This window comes from Carassius carassius, chromosome 6 (assembly GCF_963082965.1).
Source record: "Carassius carassius chromosome 6, fCarCar2.1, whole genome shotgun sequence".
In the NCBI taxonomy this organism is placed as follows: domain Eukaryota; kingdom Metazoa; phylum Chordata; class Actinopteri; order Cypriniformes; family Cyprinidae; genus Carassius; species Carassius carassius.
Window position 1 is genome coordinate 34,730,406 of NC_081760.1, and position 21,151 is coordinate 34,751,556.

The window sequence follows — 21,151 nt, forward strand, 5'->3', positions numbered from 1 at the left end:
AGTTGCTATATACAGTATTGAGCAGAGTATATACAGAATATAAATGGTAATGCAATGTAGGGATTGTATGTACATTATGAACAGACCAATGTAGGATTATATATACATTATGAACTGCAGCAACGTAAGAACAGTGGTAATAATAACAGTTGGATGAGTGTTGTTAAACAATGTATTCTATGCAAAATAACATTAGTGCAATGGAATTTTTATAGAAATAGTTTACCGTGCTTTGTGCAGTAACAACTTTAGACAGTTTACAGTGTAATAGCTTGAACAATGTGCAGTCTGTGCAAAATATGAGTTGTGCAAATACATGTATGTAAAGTACTGTGACCAGTGCAGTAAGAGAGCAGGTGCAGGTTAGATTGGTGGTGTGGGGTTCAGAAGTGTCACAGCCTCGGGGAAGAAGCTCTTCCTGATCCTACTAGTGCGGGAGCTTAGGCTCCTGTAACACCTGCCGGATGGAAGGAGGGTGAAGAGTCGGGTGAGAGGCATCCTTGATGATGTTTCTTGCCCTGCCCAGACAGCGCTTGTGATAGATGTTCTCGATGGAAGCTAACTGGGTGCCGGTGATCTGTTGAGCAGTTTTCACCACCCACTAGAGTGATTCGCGGTCGGATGTGGAGCAATTGCTGTACCATACTGAGATGCAGTTTGATATGAAGATATCAATGAAAATCAATTCATGTATATTAGAACAAAAATACTTGGTGTATTAATACAAATATGAGGTATCAGCACATTACCATTACAAAAATAATATAGAAGATAGTCCTTTTTTTGTTTTGTTTTATTGAATAGCATATATATTAGTACAAATAAATATATAATAAACTAAAAACAAAATAAATAAATATAACATTAAAAATGTGACAGTTCTCTTAGCAATGGCCTTCTTCTGAATGGTGAAATGGTGTTGTTGTTTTTTTAAAGGTATTTTCCGATAGTTCTCTTAATTCTCCACATTGAAATGATTAGGCTGTTGTCTATATTGCTATATGCTATTTTAATCTTCTGTGTTCTAGTCTATTCTATTTAAGTGTATTTAAGTCTTTACAGGTTTGCATTTAATCCAGTCATAACAGCATGCTCTATTGGTTAGGTCAGTTTACACGCAGGCTAACATCTAATTAATGTTCAAATTAGTTGTTACCTTTATGCCTTCACAGACCCCTGGCTGATTTATTATTTACTTATTTATATTTTATTTTTTATTTATTATAAAACCATTAGGTCTCTTAAAACAGGTCGTCTCTAACTTTAACTTTAGTGACTGATGGCACAATTTGAGGCATTCAATTATAGCACCTCATAATGAATGAGACACATTTTACACATTTTGCATACACATTCCGTTAAGAAATTAAATACGTATTTATCAGTGCTGTTTTTGTTCACTTAAACTGTAAAAATGTGTTTCCATTGAAATAAACTGAACTCAAAAAGAATAAAATATAAATATTTGATTCAAAACGTTGATGAAAATGGAAATTAAATAAGTTTAGGTAGTCTACTAAATTACTAAAACTGAAAAAATAAAGCTAAAAAGAAATAAAAAATTTTTAACTAAAATTAAAATTGAAATTTAGAAAATGACAATTCAAAAAATGAATAGCTATAGTATAAAAAAACTGCAATCTGTAAATAAGGACAGACAAAAATAATTACATTATTGAATGCTTTTATTATCTAAATTACAGTACAAATGAGACATTTAAATAACTTAAAGTTATTTGGTAATGGACCTCTCTAGATGTTACATCCAGAACAAAAATAAATACATTGAGACAATATTTAGTGACACATGTATCTGCTCGCGCTGACCGTCAGGAACGATGGTCCTCGGATGCTGACCTGTGGCTTTACAACATTACACATCATAATCATATCAGCTCTATTAGTTGTAATTTTTCTTCAGCAGAGGCTGTTAACATCAGCTCATACACATAAACTGAGTTATAAGGCAATTCCATCATGAACCATTAGAGCTAAAGTGCCCTGAAGTTCTTGCTTCAGTTTTTTAAAGCGCCCGATCTCTGATCCTGGATTTTTTTCCCACAGTTCATAGCCAGAGTCGCTACAGCGTAGGAGGATAGGATGACGATGGTGGATCCCACAAAATGTGAGGAGGCCCCCCGAGTCGGGACCTTCAGGGCTCTCCGTGGTATGGATCCTTCTGAGCGAGGTAACGAGTGAGAGACTGATTCCATGATTCCCGTGAGAGGAAAATCCGGTTCACTTGGATCTTCTTAGGTACAGAAGTTGAAGTGGCTTCAGAGGCTGAAGATGAAGAAGCTTCAAGCTCCTTTGAGACACACGTTCATTCATGAACACTGTGCCCCTTCTGTCCATTCCTTCTTTTATAATCGTCACCCCATCCTGCCCTCATAACAAGCATTAAATCCCTAAATTAGCCCAGCTCCTGTGTGCGTCAGTGGGATGTGGCACAGATAGCATAACAGAGGTCAGCTAAACCGGGATCGCACAGTCAGAGTTTAATTCTTTAAGAGGAGTCCAGCTGAGGCTCTGTAATGCAGAGAAGGGATTTAAGAGACGGGAAGTCTTACACAAATACTATTAGTCCAAAAAGAACGTGTCAGGAGTTGTTTTATATTTTTTATGTATTTTAAAATTAATTTAAAAACGGCATTATGCTTAAAAACAAACAAGCAAATAAATAATAAATAAATGCAACTTTTAAAAATGAATACAAAATCATATTTATGCACAGAAAAAAATATGTATTTGTTTTTACAAAACTGTTTGAACACATTCAATTAAGTTTTGAAATGTCTGACTTGTAAGATTGAGAATGTTGAATGTATAAAGAATTGGATTGCATTCAATTCATATTCATCAATGATTTTTAATAATAAAAATATTTAAAAATATAAAAATATATTTTTTTACTAAATAAATCATGCCCCCTATTCTTTATAAATAGCCTCCTTAATGGAGCAAAAATGTGAATGTTTTGATTGAACTATAAATGACAAATCTAATTATCTGTCTCAGTAATGCCAGCCGAGGCTGATGAGAGCGCTCTGTTCTTGGCACTGTCAGTTTAGGCTTTACAAGCTCACTTCAAGAACAATTAACCATGTGATGCAACAATTAGTGTCAGAAAGAGACTTCGTTGCGGTCATTAGGATGACTTTCATTAGCCTAATTTAAATATGCCTCTTAAAGTGCCCTTAATTGACTTTGTTTGGAATAGTGTAGAATACTACTCATTATTTGATTGAAATGTCAGAGTTTGTTTAGTTCTGTTGCTTTGCTTTTGTCACAGGTTTCCCAGGATCCTCAGTCAGTCAACTGTCACAGTCACCTGATTATTAATCACTGGCACATATTCCCCAACAGCACACTAGTATGCATCATCTCAGTCCTTCATTGTTTCAACCTCAAAAGTGGAGACAGACGGTTACCTGCGATCTCCAGGGCATTCTTCTGTGTCCTTACAATCAGTTTTGTCTAATTTTGTTTAGTTTCATCCAGTTTCATTTAGGCGCATCAAGATTTTAGTTTTGCTTCGCTTTTAGTTTTTCACGTGGTTTGTTTTCATTCATTTTTGTTTGCTTTTGGCAAGTTTTTATCTTTTGTTCGGTTTTGCTCGCTTTGTTTAGTTTAGTTTAGCTTTGTTTTCTTTCATATAGTTTTGTGTATTTTTGGCTCAGTTTTGCTTTATTTTGATTTGTTTCATTTTGTTGTTTAGTGTTTGATTGCTTTAGTTTGAAATAGTTTTTATTACTTGCCATTTAGTTTGGCTTAGTTTCTTGCTTTTTAGTTTCATTCCACTTTTTTGCTTGTCTTTTACTTGCTTTTTAGTTTAGTTTTTGATAGCTTTTTGCCTCTTATATTTAATGTTTGGTTTAATATTTTTTTGAATTGCTGTTTGATGTTTTTGTTCTTGCTGGTCAGTTTGGTCTTATTAATAAAAAATTTTTTTTACTTGCCTTTACGTTTTGTATAGTTTCGCTTTAATGGCTTTTGTTGCTTTCTGTTTTGTTAGGGTTTTGTTGAGTTTTGTCAAAGCTTAAGTGTAAAAACAAAAACACCCTGGATATTTCCACTGTCTACCAACAGATGTCAATGTTAATTCTTTCACTTGATGGTAAGTCAGACTTGCATGCTTGCTAAGTCTGGTTTGTTTGTGTGTGTGTGTGTGTGTGTGTACGGCAAAGCCTCTAGTTGTTTTTTTACTGCCAGAAGTTACTTAACTTCATTACTGATATACACACAAAGAATAATACGGTTAACATTGTCTTAAAACTTGTTTGTCTCAAGGACCTTAATAAAACGCGTGTCACACAACTTATCCATGGTATCCGTCTAATTTGACAGATTAATTTGCACCAAAATACTGTTGCATTTTCTCCTCCGTTTTCAAAAATTGTTGTCCTTTCCTTTGCATGACATTATGCATTTTATGTATGTTTTTATATTTTATGTTTACCTCCACTGTCCCTGACCTGACCCTATCAAAACAGATCAGCAGCACATTTTTCGGTTGGAACCCACCAGTTGAAAACTGTGAGCTCTTCACCTGTTTCATACTTCACTTTCCTGCTTATTTTAAAGCAGTGGTGCTGGTATATAATCTTGTAAACAGCATTACAAGTTGATTAGTGGTGTTGTTCTCAGTGTATATGGATGATTTGATGTTGTTTCCCCGTGGTGTTTGTCTTTCTCTCATGTAATGGTTTCTAAGGCAGCTAAGCTTCTGATTAGAGATTCCTCGTGGGTGCATCTTTTCTTTTATGGCTGATTGCATTCTGCTTGCCTACAGCTTTTGAGCTTTTGAGCTTGTGTGTGTGTGTGTGTGTGTGTGTGCGAAAGTAAGAGAATATGTGAGCGAGCCAGTGTGCCTTTTAATGTTAACAGAAAAACACAAGCAAAATCACACAATGGATTGACATTTCATCTTTTCGGATAAGAATTGACATATATAGTATGAGCTTGAGTGTGTGTGTTCTGACACTTCTTGTGTCCTTGTAAAACATAAGGCTTAAAAAACACATTAAATGGTGTTTTTTGAAATTCAAAGACTGCCAGTATAATTTTCTCCCTGCAAATCACATGCAAGAATGTGTGAGTGACTTCATGCATCGTTAGGGGTTAGACATCACAATGAAACATTTAATTTGTCTTAAAATATATATTTAAACGCGTGTATAATATAAAAAAGTATAATTACATATATTAAATATGTATATTTAAATATGATCAGTGTGATATGTCAGTGTAAATATGTCAGTGTGGTTGTTTAAATGTTGTACTGTGATGTTATAATGGACTTTGCTTGGAGAGAATGGCATTTGTTTTTGCTGTTTCTAGGATACGGCACGTTCTACCATTTAGTTTGACACTGTTGTCATTGTCAGGTGGACAATCCCCCCTCAACACCGTTCAAATGAACATATTGTCTCAGTGAAATATGTAACAGATTTCATCTAAACTAAACAAGGAAACCACACCTTGGGGGAAGCCTAATATTTCCACTCACACACACCCACGTGAACACACACGGTTATGCGCTTAATAAAAACTGTGACAAATGCTGGTTCATCACTCTTTTTATAGTTTGCATTATTCTTTATTCTATACTTTATATTAATTTAATTTTAGTTTTAGTTGTTGTAGTACATAAACTAAATGAAAATGAGAAATGTGTTTTTTTTATTATTAAATATGGCCTAGACACAATTTAAGAAATTAAGTAAATGCATTACATTATAATAAAAAAGCACAGACACACACACACACACTATATATATATATATATATAATTTTGTATTAAATTCTATATTTTATAACATTTATTACAATAATATAAATCATTATAAATTTTATTTTATTAAATGTGACGCACTAAATGAAGAGATTTTGAATGCATTACACAGAAAACATTTTTTAATGTATTACAATATATAACAAATATATTCTAATTATCAAATAGCTATAATAAAATACATAATTTTATTTATTTTTTATTATATATTTTCATTATTAAAATTAAATTACGCATAATAAAATAGATTTCTGACCTAGACGTGTTGTCAGATCGTTTTTTGTTGTTGTTGTTTTTGTTGTTGTTTTTTTTAATGTCCCAGAATCCCAAAACTTCCAGCTCTGGCTCTGCACTTGTTAGTGAGCTTGACTCCATAGACTTCTGCTGGCCGCCTCCTAGGTTTACTTCAGTTCAGAGCTCAAAGGGTTACCGTGCTTCTCCCTCAGAGTGAGAAGATGCATTACACACAGGCGTATGTATTCTCCAGGCTACTGAGGCTATAGTACACAGTGTGTGTGGATCCCTCAGCATCAGAGGCGGTAGGTGCTAGTGCAGATTTGACGCGCGCTCATCAGTACAGCACAGGTCAGGAAAGGATGGTTACTGTACTTCATTCAAAAAGAAGCTCACGACAGCAATCAAACCAGGATGCATTTCACATAAACGATGCCATTACTGCTCCAGCTGCCGGCGAATATGATATGATGGCGATGTCCTCTGTGGGACAGACTGTGGTCCATTAGTGCGGCTGGATGTCTCGTTAGTGCGCCAGATGTCCAGATGGACCTCTCTGAAAGCACGCGCCCGCGCACAGAGAAAGTGAAGATCAAGATGAATCTTATACTCGTTTCTGACCGTACAAACCAGGCACACTGACCCTGGTCGCGGCGATCGGTGCGTTTTAGTGATTATAACACGATATTCCTGTTTATTTTGAACAGTTATCTGGTGTGCTTTCTTTTCATCAGCAGAGTGTTTGTTGTTGATGTGTAGCGCGCATCGCTTTGCAACGCCCATGATCTTCTCAACCCGAGGAGGGAGATACAAACGGGGATAAACTTCTGAGCTTCATCTGTAGGCGTCTGTCACCACGTGGACTTGGATGTGATCGGTGAAGGGTTTTTTGGACTGACAAAACGAGATGAGCGATGCCATAGATGACTCCGGTATCATCCGCAGGCGGAGGATGCAGGTGAGATGACGTTTTGTATAATCTTAGTTTACAAAGTTGATCACGTTAAAGGTGTATTTTTAACAGCCCACATAAATGTCTCTCATCATACCTGATATTGACTTAAATCGATATCCCGAGAAAGCACAGCTGACTAATCGAGGGAACCAATCAGAAACGCCATCAGACTGTCAATCATTTGGCGCGGTCGGGTTTTTTCTGACATCGGATTGGCTGGCGCGTCCTCGGAAGGCGGGTTCTGGAGAGGGTGTGTCATTTAAGTTAGCAAAGCGGTGTGAAATTTCTTTTCAGTGCCTTTCCAATGGATGGACAATGGAGCTTTTTAAGCTTAAAAAGCAAAAAGTATCATACATTTGGCACTTATGAGTTATTCCTATATTTCAACAAGTCAAATGGCAAAAAAAACGAACTTTTTTTTACTAAGTTCACTTTTTAGTGCACTAAAAATCTGAGTTTGTTCTTCGTAAGTAACTCCTGTATGAAAACTCACTGAACTCTGACTAATAAATAAATAATCCGGCTCGTATTAATCTAATATGTTTTTTTATTAATCTAGTTTGCACTGTGCAGTTTATTAACACTTAAAAACTTTTCTCAACACTAATTCTTTGCCCAACAGAATTTAAATATGAAGTGTTATTAAAACCAGATTAGTTTGTTTTCATTGTCAGTAACTCACTAGGTTTCAGCATACACACAGGAGTTCATATTTGCCTCGTGGTTTGGGAGTTATTGTTTTCATCTTGTTTTCAAGGCCAGATCTTGCCCAGAGCAACATAAACAGAAAAGAAAGAAAAAAAAAAACATAAAAGAGGTTTTGAGTTGTCGTATTATTGTTGGTACAGTGCGGAAACCATCTGCTGTTATATGAAGTCAAAACAAAATGTGTGCGTATTACTTTCACTTCCTCTCTTTCACTTCTCAAAATAAACAAGTCATTTTCAAGCTCCAGCTGATCTGCTGTACTCCACCCCAGACAGCTAGACATTTTGCTGAAAGCTCAGCACCATTAAGCTCTTTTACTGGAAAATTGGAGAATTCAGTGTTTATACTTTATCCTAAAGTGCTGGTCATCTGGTTTAGCTGCTCATATATATTTATAATCTGTAACTAAACTTCAGAGCCTAACATTGTGTATTTCATTAAAAGTCAAACATTACAATATGTTCCAGCGAAAATGTCTTGGCTGTGTGTAGCACCCAACACTCTGCAGATCTTTAAATATGGGTGGCTTGATTTTTTTTTTAAACAAGGTTTCTAATTATTTCAAAATTGTTCATTTAAATGTCTTTTTTATTTTTATTTTTATGAACGTCAGATTCTAATTCTCTTTAGTCTAAGAACGGGGCAGCTAAAAACTCTATTAAACGTGTTTAAATGCAGCAAAGTGCAGCATCTCATTTCACATGTAAAGAGGACATTTGCGTAGAAGTCTTAAAGGTACAGCAGCGTTGTATTCTAAGTGCGGGAGGATGGAAATTATAAGGCAGAAATACTTAATTACTTTTATTAGTAACTGTTTTTGACACAAAGAATACTAAAATCATAATTGGACCTTTATATATAAAACAAATTTCTATGAAAAAAAGTGAACATTTAAAAAGTCCTCTTTAGGTCTAATGAAAACATTAACATAATACCACTCTCTTATTCAGGATCTGTACCCCATGAAACACTTATCCAGGTTTGCAGCTCTGCTTTCAAAAAGCCATTTGGATCTATGACATGTGATGTTGCACTGGCTTTCAGCCTGCAAAGTATTCTGGGAGATTAAATGTAGACCACAAATTAGTTGCTTTCAGGGTTGCCAGAGAGTTTTAAGCAACTCAAGGCTTTGTTTTAGGGAGCACTTCTGAGAAACCTGTTCACTTGGGAATTGACCCCTTGGGAATTCTGGGAAGGCAGCTTAACAGTTGGATTATTGAGTAAAGGTGCATCAAAGCTACATAAAACCCACAGTCCAATAGAAAACACTCGGATCGGTGTATGTGCATACAGGACGCATAGATTTCACGAGCAACCACTTTGAGTCTTATAAATGCTTACCGAGGCAAATGCTAACAGAAACAGATACACACACCTCTTCGACACACATTCAAGTCCATACCATAAAGCTATCAGAGCCGACTGGATATTGAGATGGACTTTAGGGAGGGTCTGATTTTCCTGAGACGAAGTTTGCTCTTCATGCCCCATTAGGAAGTTAATGGCAGCCTTACAGCTTTCAGCCAAGGGGGAATACATATCATAGAGTGCACGTACTGTATGTACAGTATATATAAAGTATAGGGCTGGGCAATAAAAATGATCTTGATATTTTTCAGCCTTTTGATGATTTTCAGTATGTCTCCCACTATAATGTGATGTTTATGTAAATGTAAGACATATAATAGAGTAAAATCTAGTTGAAAATAATTGTATTGTCACTAAATTAAAAGTATATTTGTAGTGTATTCATTTATTTAATATGTTTAATGTAACAAAACATTGTAAAAAAAAACAGTAATACCTAGATTTACACTCTCCTTCAAAAGTCTATTATGCTCACAAATGCATTTATTTGATCATAAATATAGTCAAATAAAATATATATATTTTGAAAATATTATTACAAAAAAAACGACAATTTTCTGTTTAAATTCATTTGGACTTTTTTAGCAGCCATTTCTGTAGTCCTCATTGTCACATGATCCTAATCTGCTGATTTGCTGCTCAAATGTTTTTTCTTTATTATTATTAATATTATTATTACCAGTGTTGAAAACAGTTGTGCTCCTTCATATTTTTGTGGAAACAATGATTGTAACAGTAGACTATGCTGAAACACAAAACTATAACAAGCATCCTGGGTCTTTTTTTAATCATGACAATTAAATGTTCTGTTAGAGTTTTGAATCAATTAATCAACAGTGTGAACTGATTCACTCAAATTAATCATACTAGTAATTATGTATTGTTATGTTTATATTCTTCCTTTACTAAAAACAGCATTAAGTTGACTTAAGGGATGCCATTGATGTAGAGATCTGGCTCTTACTTTTAAAACAAAGCATAAAAAATCATCAGAAAGTGTCTGAATTTTCCTGTTTTCACCCTTTATCTTTAAGTAGGTATGATATATGTGTGATATATGTTTGATATATGGTGTGATATATGTTTTTGTATTATATTGCTAAAAGTAAGTGATTTAATAAGTTATTTCAGGTGAATCTCTCTAGCTGTGTTTTGATTGACAGCCCAGTCTGGTGACTCTGTTATTAACCTCATTTCTCTTTTCCGTCCCTCGTTTTATCTCCAGTTGGAAGGATGGGGCTTTCTCTTTTCTGGGCGCAGAGCCTAGTCTGTTTCATTAGTCTCAGCTGTAGGCTGGATGTTATTCATCACCGGTCTGGAAGTTCACAGACTTAATGAGTCGGGTGTTTGTCAATATTGTCTTTTGCCATTATGTCAAGTGCATGCTATGGATATGTTACTTTCTGCATCTTATATTGATTCAGTTCGTAGCCACTTCATTGGGCGTGAGAGAAACACAGCCTTGGGAAGGTACTTGCATCCCAATTGCATACTTAATTGACTGAAGTATGTACATACAGCAGTATTGGGACGTCATCACATCATAAAATAGACTGGTTTTTGAAACCAGACATTGCATTAGAGTTAACATCTGTTGCAGTTTCAAGCTTGGTCATTTCAAATCACTGATCAATAGTGGTTCAGTACTTCAGCGGATAACCAGAAGATTATTTGCTTGAAGCTTGTAAAGATTGGATTTAAATGTGTGGGGTAACCGAGATTTAGTTCAAATATACATCCAAACAAAGATCTGGAAACAGTGTTCTAATGAGTGAACAATAAAGATATAGCAGGATCAACACAGCAGAGAATCTCTTTGCTTGTTTCATCACTGTTCTTAGAATAGAGTTCAAAGAGGTGAATGGAACTACGTGAAAATGTAAATGAAGTGCAGCTGCATAGAAAATAACAGCTTCTTTTTCCTGTACTCGCACTCCCTACAGAGAGGAGCAGAAAGATGCAAAGAGAATGGCAAAACTTTAAGTTTGATGTGGTACTAGAGAATATCTTTAAATGCATCTCATGGTAATAGACAACCTCTAAATTACCCATATAAATTACCCTATATAAAATAATACAAATATAAGTAAATACAGTGTTTAATAAAAATAATAATAATAATCAAAAATCAATGCATGAAAGGCAGATGGTTACCATCTGGTGGAAATAAATAATAAATCATATGTAATACAATGGTGTGATTACTAAATGCCTGTATAGAGGAGAAATGAGCTGTTAGCATAATTACCTGGAAAATAAAGACAGCTTTGCCAGACTGCTTTTGATTGATTACAGTTATTAATTTGGCATTCAACTCTATCATCCAATTAAAACTCATAAACAAGCTGCATTACCTGAGCCTCCTCACCTGTAGACCTAAAAAAAACACTCTTCCAGCACCATCTTAATGAACACAGGCAATCCTCAGGGTGTGTACTCAGCCCTATGCATCCTAACAACGTCATCAAATTGGCAGATGACACCACAGTCACAATGATGAGACTGCATACCGGAAAGAAGTGTCTGAACTGGTCACATGGTGTGAGACTAACAATCTTCCTTGGTGTGCACATCTGCGAGGACCTCAAGTGGACAGATAACACAGTGAAATTAGTAATGAAGGCCAAGCAAAGAATGTACTTCCTTAGGATACTAAGGAAGTTTGGCACATCACCACAAATACTCTATAACTTCTACAGATGCACTGTGGAGAATGTGCTAACTTTTTGGCAACAGCACAACACATGAGTTTTGCACTGTCATCTCTCACATGTCCTTCCGAAGATGTGAAATCTTGTTAAAATGAAAAAAGAGGCTGTTTTAAGTAAGCGAGACATCCATCCACAGAGGCCTTTGAAGGGTTCAGTCCTTTTTCTTATGTAATGAATTGAGCTGCTCTCTAATGCCTTTGCTTTCCCTCATTGTCTCCTTGGCCTCATTTGTCAGCTGCTGCATCCTTTCTATTCATCTTTTTATTTCCACCGGCTCTTCAGTTTTAGTTTTAGTTTTAGTTAACAATAGCAACACTGGTATGAATCTATACTAAATGTGTTCTGTCAGCTATTGGTTTTCATCTCATACTTGTTTGTTATAGCTTTTATATGTTTATATTATATTGGGGAAGTCGTGGCCTAATGGTTAGAGAGTCGGACTCCCAATCGAAAGGTTGCGAGTCCCGGGCTGGCAGGAATTGTGGGTGGGGGGAGTGCATGTACAGTTCTCTCTCCACCCTCAATACCACGACTTAGGTGTCCTTGAGCAAGGCATCGAACCCCCAACTGCTCCCCGGGCGCCGCAGCATAAATGGCTGCCCACTGCTCCGGGTGTGTGCTCACAGTGTGTGTGTGTGTGTGTGTGTTCACTGCTCTGTGTGTGTGCATTTCGGATGGGTTAAATGCAGAGCACAAATTCTGAGTATGGGTCACCATACTTGGCTGAATGTCACTTCACTTCACTTATTGGCAGCAATTTATATTAATACAGTATAAGATTCTTAAAGGACTCAAAGTCTCATATTTTGTTGGTCTTTTTTATGGTTATAAATTCAAAAATTAAAGTGTCTATGAAGTGCAGAACACAGCACACACACACACACACACACACATTGGCCACAGACTATTTGTCCACTTAATCCTCCATCAGTTGCTCAGTGGCGCCAGTCATGCTGGCAGGAAAGTCCTTGTCACACACAATGTCATCAAAGTGAGTCACAGTGGGTGAAGTCATTTCCCCCCGACTGAAGCCCTTAGTGTACCATCACAAGCGCCAGCATGGCCTCTTCCCCGCTATCTAACATGGACACTCTCGCTCGCTCTCTCCAGTGACCTTGTTTGTGTAATTGGCCAGTTTAATGTTTTGGGGATTGTTCTCCCCTAAGTGCCTTCCTCCCTCTCAGAGATCTGAAAAGCATTATGGGTCATAATGAATGTCAGCTGGCATAAGATTATTCCAGTTTGGTTTCATCAAGATATTTATGTCCTGAATCCAAATGGTACTGAGCAGTTATTGATGGTATCATTTTACACTGGGTAATATAATCACTCTTTCTTTTCCAGAAGGATCTTCCCTTGCCCAGGAAGAGCAGTGGGTGAGTGTAGCAAATCCACTTTACCTGAGTTAATTCTGCATTTGTTTCTTCAAATGTTGTCTGTGGACCTTTTTTTGTTATTGTTGGGACCTAGTGTAATGTGGTACTCAATAAAAACACTTTTCCCAAAACTAATCTGAAACAAACAACCATAGACTTGTGTACATTTTTCACTATGCCTGCCGACATTGAAAATAGTTGATGTGGTGAATGAACATGACGAGCTAAAGTTGGAAATCGGAGACTGGTCTTGCATCACTGAAGGTGAATTTGAGTAAGCAGAGGAAAAATGTTGAGTAATATGATGCTGCTATAGTGAAGTAGGGCAATAATGTGGGAGTAAAGGCCCCGATATACTTCTAACAAAATCAAAGCATGAACTGGTATTATGTAATTTTGAACAAAATCAGGCCAAAACGAAGTTCGTTTCAAGTTTGTTTCTGCAGTTAGAAAAAGTCAAGTAGGTATCGCTGCAGCCCGGAGACCTCCAAGTGGGAGGAGCTTTTGCCGCAAGTGGGCGGGACTTCACTGAGACCTCCAAGTGGGAGGAACTTTTGCCGATAGTGGGCGGGGCTTTACAAATGGGCGGGGTTTAAGCGGAAATTTCACATTGCGTCATTGCAGGGGTAGGCGCGAATGAGGATGGCATAAAGTAGCGATACTAATGAAAAACAGATTTATTGTTGTTTTTATTGATTTATTGCAGATTTATTACAGATGTATTGTAGTTTAAATTTTATTAACAAGAAGTTGTTATATAATTTTGTGACAACTGCAAACATTCAAGTAAATTAAATATTAATTTCATAATTATATCAGTTTCAAGAAAAGTAATGAGTAATTTAGAGCAATAAAATGTTTACTGTATGTTAATGTTTTTCTTTAATGCAGTTTGAAATCTGAGGGAGAATTATATTGTTTAGATTGTTACAACCTCCTTGGCTCTAAGTGAAACAACATTACAAAAGGCCACACGTGGAAGTAAAATTTACAAATAAACATTTAATTTAAAAAAAGAAAAAATCTAAATAGTAATACAAGAATTAATAATAATAAAAAAACATTCCAAGACTTAAGAGGAAAATATTAATGGTACCAAAGTCTAAATTAAGACACTCTTTTCCCCATCTCCTTTTTATCACCAACTCAATCACAGGTAACGCTCCACACCATTAAAAATTCAAGTTTTATTTGTTATATGACATGCAAAAAGCAGTGAAATGTAGGTCTGGCATACTCTTTTTAGACTGTACAAAAAAATAAGAGAAAATTAAATACAAATAATGAAACAACAGGAAAAAAAATAAAAATTATTATTTTTGGAGATAATTAAATACAAATAATGAAATATACACAATATATTAAACAACTACACAGATGATTTGTAGAGATGCTACACAGAAACTGCTACAAAGATGATGTGCAGAGATGTAAACAATGTGCAGTGAGGATGAATTGCATAGGTAGGTTCTGTCAAAAAAGCGCAGTGTGCAGAGAGTTATTGGGTAGCCCTAAACAACCAGTCTATAAAGTTCAGTGTGTTTAATGTCCATGTTTAGTAGTCTGATAACATGAGGGAAGAAACTCCTCCTGAGCCTCTCCGTCTTTGCCATCAGACTGCAGAAGTGTCTGCCTGACTGTAGCAGATGAAACAGTGGATTTCCAGACCTCACCGGTCTTTAAGGATCTTAACAGCCCTAGATTTACATCTTCTGGTGTGGATGTCTTGTAGAGAAAGGAGAGATGTTCTGGAGATGTGCTCAGCTACTCTTTACAGGGGATCTGAAGGTATTTGAAGCTGCTCACTCTCTCCACTGGGGTCCCGTTTATGATGATTGGGGTAGATCCGCTGCTGCCTCAAATAGAAAAGAGTTATTGTAAAATATTATTACAATTTACAATATGACTGTTTCTACTGCATTTCTGAACAAATAAATGAAGGCCTGGTGAGCACCAGACTTCAAAACCATTCAAAACCCCTAACTATCCTATAGAACAGATATTTAAGGAACCTGAGGTTTTAACCTGCTTGATTTTTATCAGCATTGGAACACTTTGCAGCTGCTTTCACTCCAAGGCTATGGATTATATTTTTACTGGAATGAAGTGCCATTAGTCACTAAACATTCAGTCCAATGACATCCTAAAATAATTCACTGTTGACAAGTTAACATTAACTAAAGTACAATGCACATTTATGTAAGACGTCCACAGAATTTAATGTCATTTACATTCCATCATTTGTCATTTAGGACAGTCTCTGACCATACCCCTGGAGCAATTTTAGGGACAAGCGCTGTTGCAAATGTCCACCTTTAAAGTATGAACATAATTTATCCACACAAAGACCCCCACACACACACACACACATTAGTCAAAAATCTTCAGAAAAAATAAATTACACATTTTGATGCATAGAAAAAAAAGCTTACAGGAAAGCGATCCTTTGTGTATGCAGAGAGAGAGACTTGAACTTTCTGTAACAGAAAGTTTACACATAATGTTTTTGTTTGTTTGTGTTTCCTACAATGACAAAATTAATTCTACACCTGTTGATATGTAATGCATGGTAGTGGACACTGCAGTTATCCTCATATATCCACTGTTATGATTATTTAATTGAAAAATGAATTTGGTAATTAAACCAAATGTTTCAATTGCATTACATTATTTGGATTAACGTTACACGTAAAAATAGATAACATTTTAAAAATATAACAGCAGGTTTTGAAACAATGACCAGCTTTGTTACAGTCAAGCATAATCAGTTAAGAGTTTTAACTAAGACTCATTCTTATGGAACACGGTACCAATTATATTAAAAATTTGAATTTATCGTTCAAATATAAGTGCAGTTATAATACACACATATTTTACGTAACGTTTGTCACAATACCTGCTTATGGTCTTCAGTGTCCGTAATCTGCAGCGTAAATCCTAAATATGTATTGCAGAAATATTTAGCACAAAAGGGTAACAGACACAATAAAGATGTAATTTATCTGTGCTGCTAATGCTGTCTTCACGTGCTCTCGGAATAATCGTAAATATGAGTTTTGAAGTAAAAAATTGCACATGAATGTCCTCCCATTTTCAAACTTGAATGCAATGAGCTTGTAATCATGATTCAACTACGTCAAGACTAAAACCAACCGCCAAGATATTGCACTTTTTCACAATTTGTAATACGTTGTACAAGTCTAAACTTACCCCTTCAAACTCCTCTTTCTTGACGCTTAAAAGCCTTGGGAAGTTGACGTAGTCTTTTTTTTTCTTTTTTTTTGGGGGGGGGGGGGATTCGCAGCGTGCATTAACCCCATGACATTAAATAAACCAATCAAAAGACTCTGGAGGTTTGTACAGCCACCTTGGAGCTGAAGTCCCACCCATTTGGAGCTGACCCGCCCATTTGGAGCTGGCTCCGACCTCCGTTTATACCCATCTCGAAAAAGTTGACCAAAGCAAACTTTCTGGGGGAGTTCGTTTTGGCTCCTAAACACCTTTGAGCTACCATTGGTCAGTGGCGGTTACACAATCGGTGGGTGTGTCATGGAACGCCACCTTCTTTGAAGTGCAGTTTTTTTTTTCCTGGGTCGTTTCTAATTCTAAGGAAGGCAGGCGGCTGGAGAACAACATCTCCAAGTCACTAGCAACATAAATTAGATAAACTAGGTGTTGGAAAGTTCGGAAACTGTATACCGTCGCTCAGCCTTTTCGAACTTCATTTTGCTCCCGAACCAATAATGAAAACAAACATTGTTTGAAGTATATCGGGGCCTTAATGCAGTAGTTCAAGAGTAGTTCAAGAGCACAGGAAGTTATAATGTAATGCAGGGACACTCTAATACTTCAGTGCAGTAATGCTAAAGTGCAACAGTATGTGGTGGACACAATGATACATCAGTGCAACATTCAGGAATGCAGCAATCCACTAGTACAATAATGCAGGATTACAGTAATACTTCAGTGCAGCATTGCAGAAATGCCGCTATACACTTGTGCAGTAATGCAGGGATGCAGTGATACACTAGTAATAATATCAAAGATGCCAAGATCAGCAAAAGCCATAAATTGTGCAAGGAAATAGACTAAATTAGAAACTTGCACATGAGTATCCATGGTTTTTGGCAACCATAGTGTACATTGTGCAGTAAATTATTGGGTTCAGAAAACATGAAACCTTGAATTTCTAGAGTTAATCACTTTAATAGTTTATCTGAAGGACATTAACTGTTCAACAATATGCAATTTTAGAACCATGTTGCTGTCCAGTGTGAAATTCTCTCCTTAAGCAAAACCAGTTGAGAGCCAGAACTGTAGAGTTTGAGCTGTACAGATAATGAATGAAACGCTGGCCTTGGTGCTGAACCTTTCTCTGGTGTGAGAGACTCCCTGGATGCATTTCCTGCATCTCTATGCTTGTCTATACTGAACACTTGTGTGATCTTCTGCCTGTTTATCGCCTATATATATAGCACCACAACACCTCCGTTTCACACATTTAGTGTCACAGAGTGTGTGGGCTTCGTTAGCTCCTGTGAAAGTTTTGGCTTTTTGTATGCTGATCAGATCAGAATGGCTGTTGTTTGTAATTGGCTCTACTGTGGACTGTGACACCACCATTAGCATTCACAAACCTGCTATAAAGAGCCTCTCCACTGACTGACACATACAGTACAACACAGGTGCTCAAATGTGTGTGTGTGTGTGTGTGTGTGAACAGAGCTCTCTTGGGAGGCTTGTGAAGAGACAAAGAAGTGTTTTAAGGTTTTTGTAGTTTCTTATGGCAGCTAATAACAGATGGGTCTTTTGTGCTCAGTATGGGTCACGCTGTTTAATTAGGCTGATACAGATTAATCAGCAGACAATCAATATGACATTTCCAGGACGTCCGAACCGCGCCAGCTATAATCAGGATACAGACTCACTGCTGTCTGGACCGCCGTGACTTTCAGAATGTCTTACATCCACAAAACTACACAGCCACTCTAGCAATGTATTTAGTTATCTTTGGGTGTTTTTGATGTTATTTTTTATGAATTTGTTGGTTTATTTTGAGAATACATTGACTTTATTTTAAGCATGAAGTCTATGAGATCTATCCATCTATATAAATCTTTTCTTAATATGTTTTATACAATTTTTTCTTTATATACTGTATGTCATATAGCCCTGTCCAGCCCTACTAGTGTGACGTTTCCATTGTGAGACTGGGCTGGTCACACATGTCCTCCCTCCATCCATTATTCCTGGTCATATTTTCCCTTCTATGAATTTGTCCCAGTAACTCCCAAAAGCTCATCTGCATCTCTCTCTCTCATCAATATTTCATCTCTCTTTCCACCTTCCAGATCATTTATTATTGAAATGAGCAGCTTTTAATGTGTGTCTGGGCTTGTGTGCAGCTGTGTCTGTGTGATTTGGGAGACCCCGGCCCTCGCAGTCCCAACAGATCCTCCTGACAGGGACATGACGCGATTCGAAGGTTCAGACAAGGTTTATTGTTGTGAGCTAGCTAAGGCACAGAGATGATGTCAGTTTTTATATACCCTGGTACATAGAGAGAGATGGGTGGGGCTCTGTAGCCATCACAATGAAATCGACCAATCAGATGTAAGCATCCAAGTATAAGTGCCAAAGACTTGTGGTATAATATAAATTAATCCATTAATATAATGTGCTTCGCTCTTACAATGTGTCTGATTAAAACTTGGGAAAATTAACATTACATACAATTTAGAAAATTACATTCATCTTCTTGAATCAATTCACATACACACTGAGCCCGCTAACCAATCAGAGCCCACTGCGTATTTCTAAGGGAGGGGCTTAATAGAACCAGGAACTCAACAGATCGTTTTGACAAGAATGGAAACAGCGGTGTAGAATAAAGGTAAAATACGTGAAAATAATGTTTTTTTTTTTTTTTTTTTTTACGATGCATGAACAAACACCCCATGAACAAAATCAAGCTTTCGGAAAAAAAGAAAGCTGATCAACCACCCCTTTAAGACAATTTAGACAGTCTCAGTGAGTTTAATAAAAACTCCTATTCAGTGATTAATTAGACATAAATTTTCAAAAATAATTCACAAATTTGATATTTTTGTGGAATTTTTCTTATATTAAAATTATTAATGAAAAATCTTAATAAATATTTCCATTATATATTATTATGTTTTATTATGCTGATTATTAAAAATATAAATTTTACATGCATTTTTATAAAGAAAAGATGAAGAAATATATAAAGAAATATATAAAGAAATAAAGAAATTATAAAGAAATAATGTATACTTTTTTATATATATATATTTCTGTTCAAAATGGTGTGCAACTGCAAACCATGTGCTTATGTTTAATTGGATTTGTACTATATTCACAACTTGATGTTGGTATATTTACTATGTTTGATTTAAATGTTGATTTTCTGAAAAAAAATGCATGACATTTCTGTGCAGATACATAAATATTAAGATAATAACAACACTAATAACAGAGCATCAAATCATCATATTAGAGTGATTTCTGAAGGATCATGTGACATTGAAGAATGGATGAATGATGCTGAAAATTCAGTTTTGCATCACAGGAATATATTACAGTTTACAATATATTCAAATATAAAACATTTGAATTATAACAATATCATTATTATTATTATATGTACTGTATTATTTAAGGCATTTCATTGCAGATTCTAACATGCATACATATTAAGATATATTTAATATTAAAAGGCTTAAAAATATCTTGTGGAACAATAAAGTGGACCAATCCGATTGGAGCGTTCATGTTTAAGGGTCCAAATGACCTGTGTTATATTTTATGTTGAACAAGATCAACATAATCCTTTCCTCTCTTTCTTTTTATCCCTCCCATGTGTCATTTAGATTTCCATTAACAGTCCTGAGTCCTGAGCTCTGATAGGCTTTTAATGGCCACACACACATGCTGACACTCTTCCTATGAGTCCTCTCTCTCTCTCTCTCTCTCGCTGTCTTTACTTCCTGGCTTGGCACATCACCCTTGAGAGCCACCTTCCCTCTCTCTCTCTCTCTCTCTCTCTCTCTCTCTCTCTCTCTCTCTCTCTCTCTCCCTCTCTCTCTCTCTCTTTCTCTCTGTATCTCCATCACTCAGCCACACGCACTGTCACTCTCATCGCCGCATGTGCGCCTGCCGACCGCCCGTCCTGGATAGCAACATGTTCCGCCGAACCAAAAGGTAATAGAGAGAGAGAGAGAGTTATTTGGCTCGCACTTGCAGTTATGACTCATCAGAATGTGCTGCTCGAGTTAGATTTTTCTGATAAATTGGTGCTGGTAATTTCGATATTTTTGATGATGATGATGATGATGATGCGCTGTGATTGTTTACACTGATGTCATCGTCTCTCGGCTGGTTCATGGAGGGATGACAGCTTGTGTTTTGCAAGTGTGTTTGCATGTTGAACTCGTGAGGTCTTGTCTTTCTGTTGAAGTAGTGATAGACCGATATATCGGTCAGGGTGGTTAACTGGTTGTTCATTATATGGCCGTTTTGAGATTATCTGTGTTTGCCAATAACCAGAACCAAAAATGACTTTCTGCCACACCTGCCAATGGTGCATCACACACATTTTTTGCATTATTTACATAATAATAATACTTAAAATATATTACAAATTTAATGAAATATAAAATAATAATATGATGTTATAAATATTTAATGCCATGTAACAAAAAAATGACAAACTGAAAATAAATGAAAATTTATAGCCTATTATATTTAATTATATAATTATATGATATTCTTTATTATACAGTACATTTTTGCGAATATATATTCAAATATTCAAAATATTCAGGAAAGATGCATTAAATTGTTCAAAAGTGACAGTAAAGACATTTATAAAATTTAATTTCTATTCATTAAAGAATAGAAAAGAATAGAAAAAAAATTGGTCTAAACTGTATTAGAAGAAAATATATAAAATTTCTTGTGTTAATCATCTGATTAGACACAG

General features: G+C 36.1%; 1 protein-coding gene and 1 long non-coding RNA gene across 4 annotated transcripts in view; one reads left to right on the forward strand and one right to left on the reverse strand.

The window, feature by feature from the left end:
- The first annotated feature begins 6,507 nt into the window (after window positions 1-6,507).
- LOC132142727 (microtubule-associated serine/threonine-protein kinase 1-like) overlaps window positions 6,508-21,151 on the forward strand; it is a 45,708-nt gene continuing 31,064 nt past the window's right edge. Inside the window, exons 1-2 of one of the 2 annotated variants that reach the window (XM_059552819.1) lie at window positions 6,508-6,986; window positions 13,115-13,146. In XM_059552819.1, the coding sequence (XP_059408802.1) occupies window positions 6,936-6,986; window positions 13,115-13,146 (83 nt within the window). In that variant the 5' untranslated portion in view covers window positions 6,508-6,935. Of the gene's footprint in view, window positions 6,987-13,114; window positions 13,147-20,301; window positions 20,371-21,151 lie in introns of those variants that run through there. The other variant, XM_059552820.1, reaches the window with a different exon arrangement.
- Window positions 14,319-16,590, reverse strand: LOC132142004 (uncharacterized). 2 transcript variants are annotated; one of them, XR_009433994.1, is made up of 3 exons: window positions 16,357-16,590; window positions 14,815-15,002; window positions 14,319-14,783 (listed from the first exon to the last, which is right to left on the reverse strand). It is a non-coding gene; the product is annotated as an uncharacterized LOC132142004 (long non-coding RNA). The 2 variants fall into 2 exon arrangements; XR_009433993.1 differs by lacking the exon at window positions 16,357-16,590 and having other exon boundaries at window positions 14,815-15,544.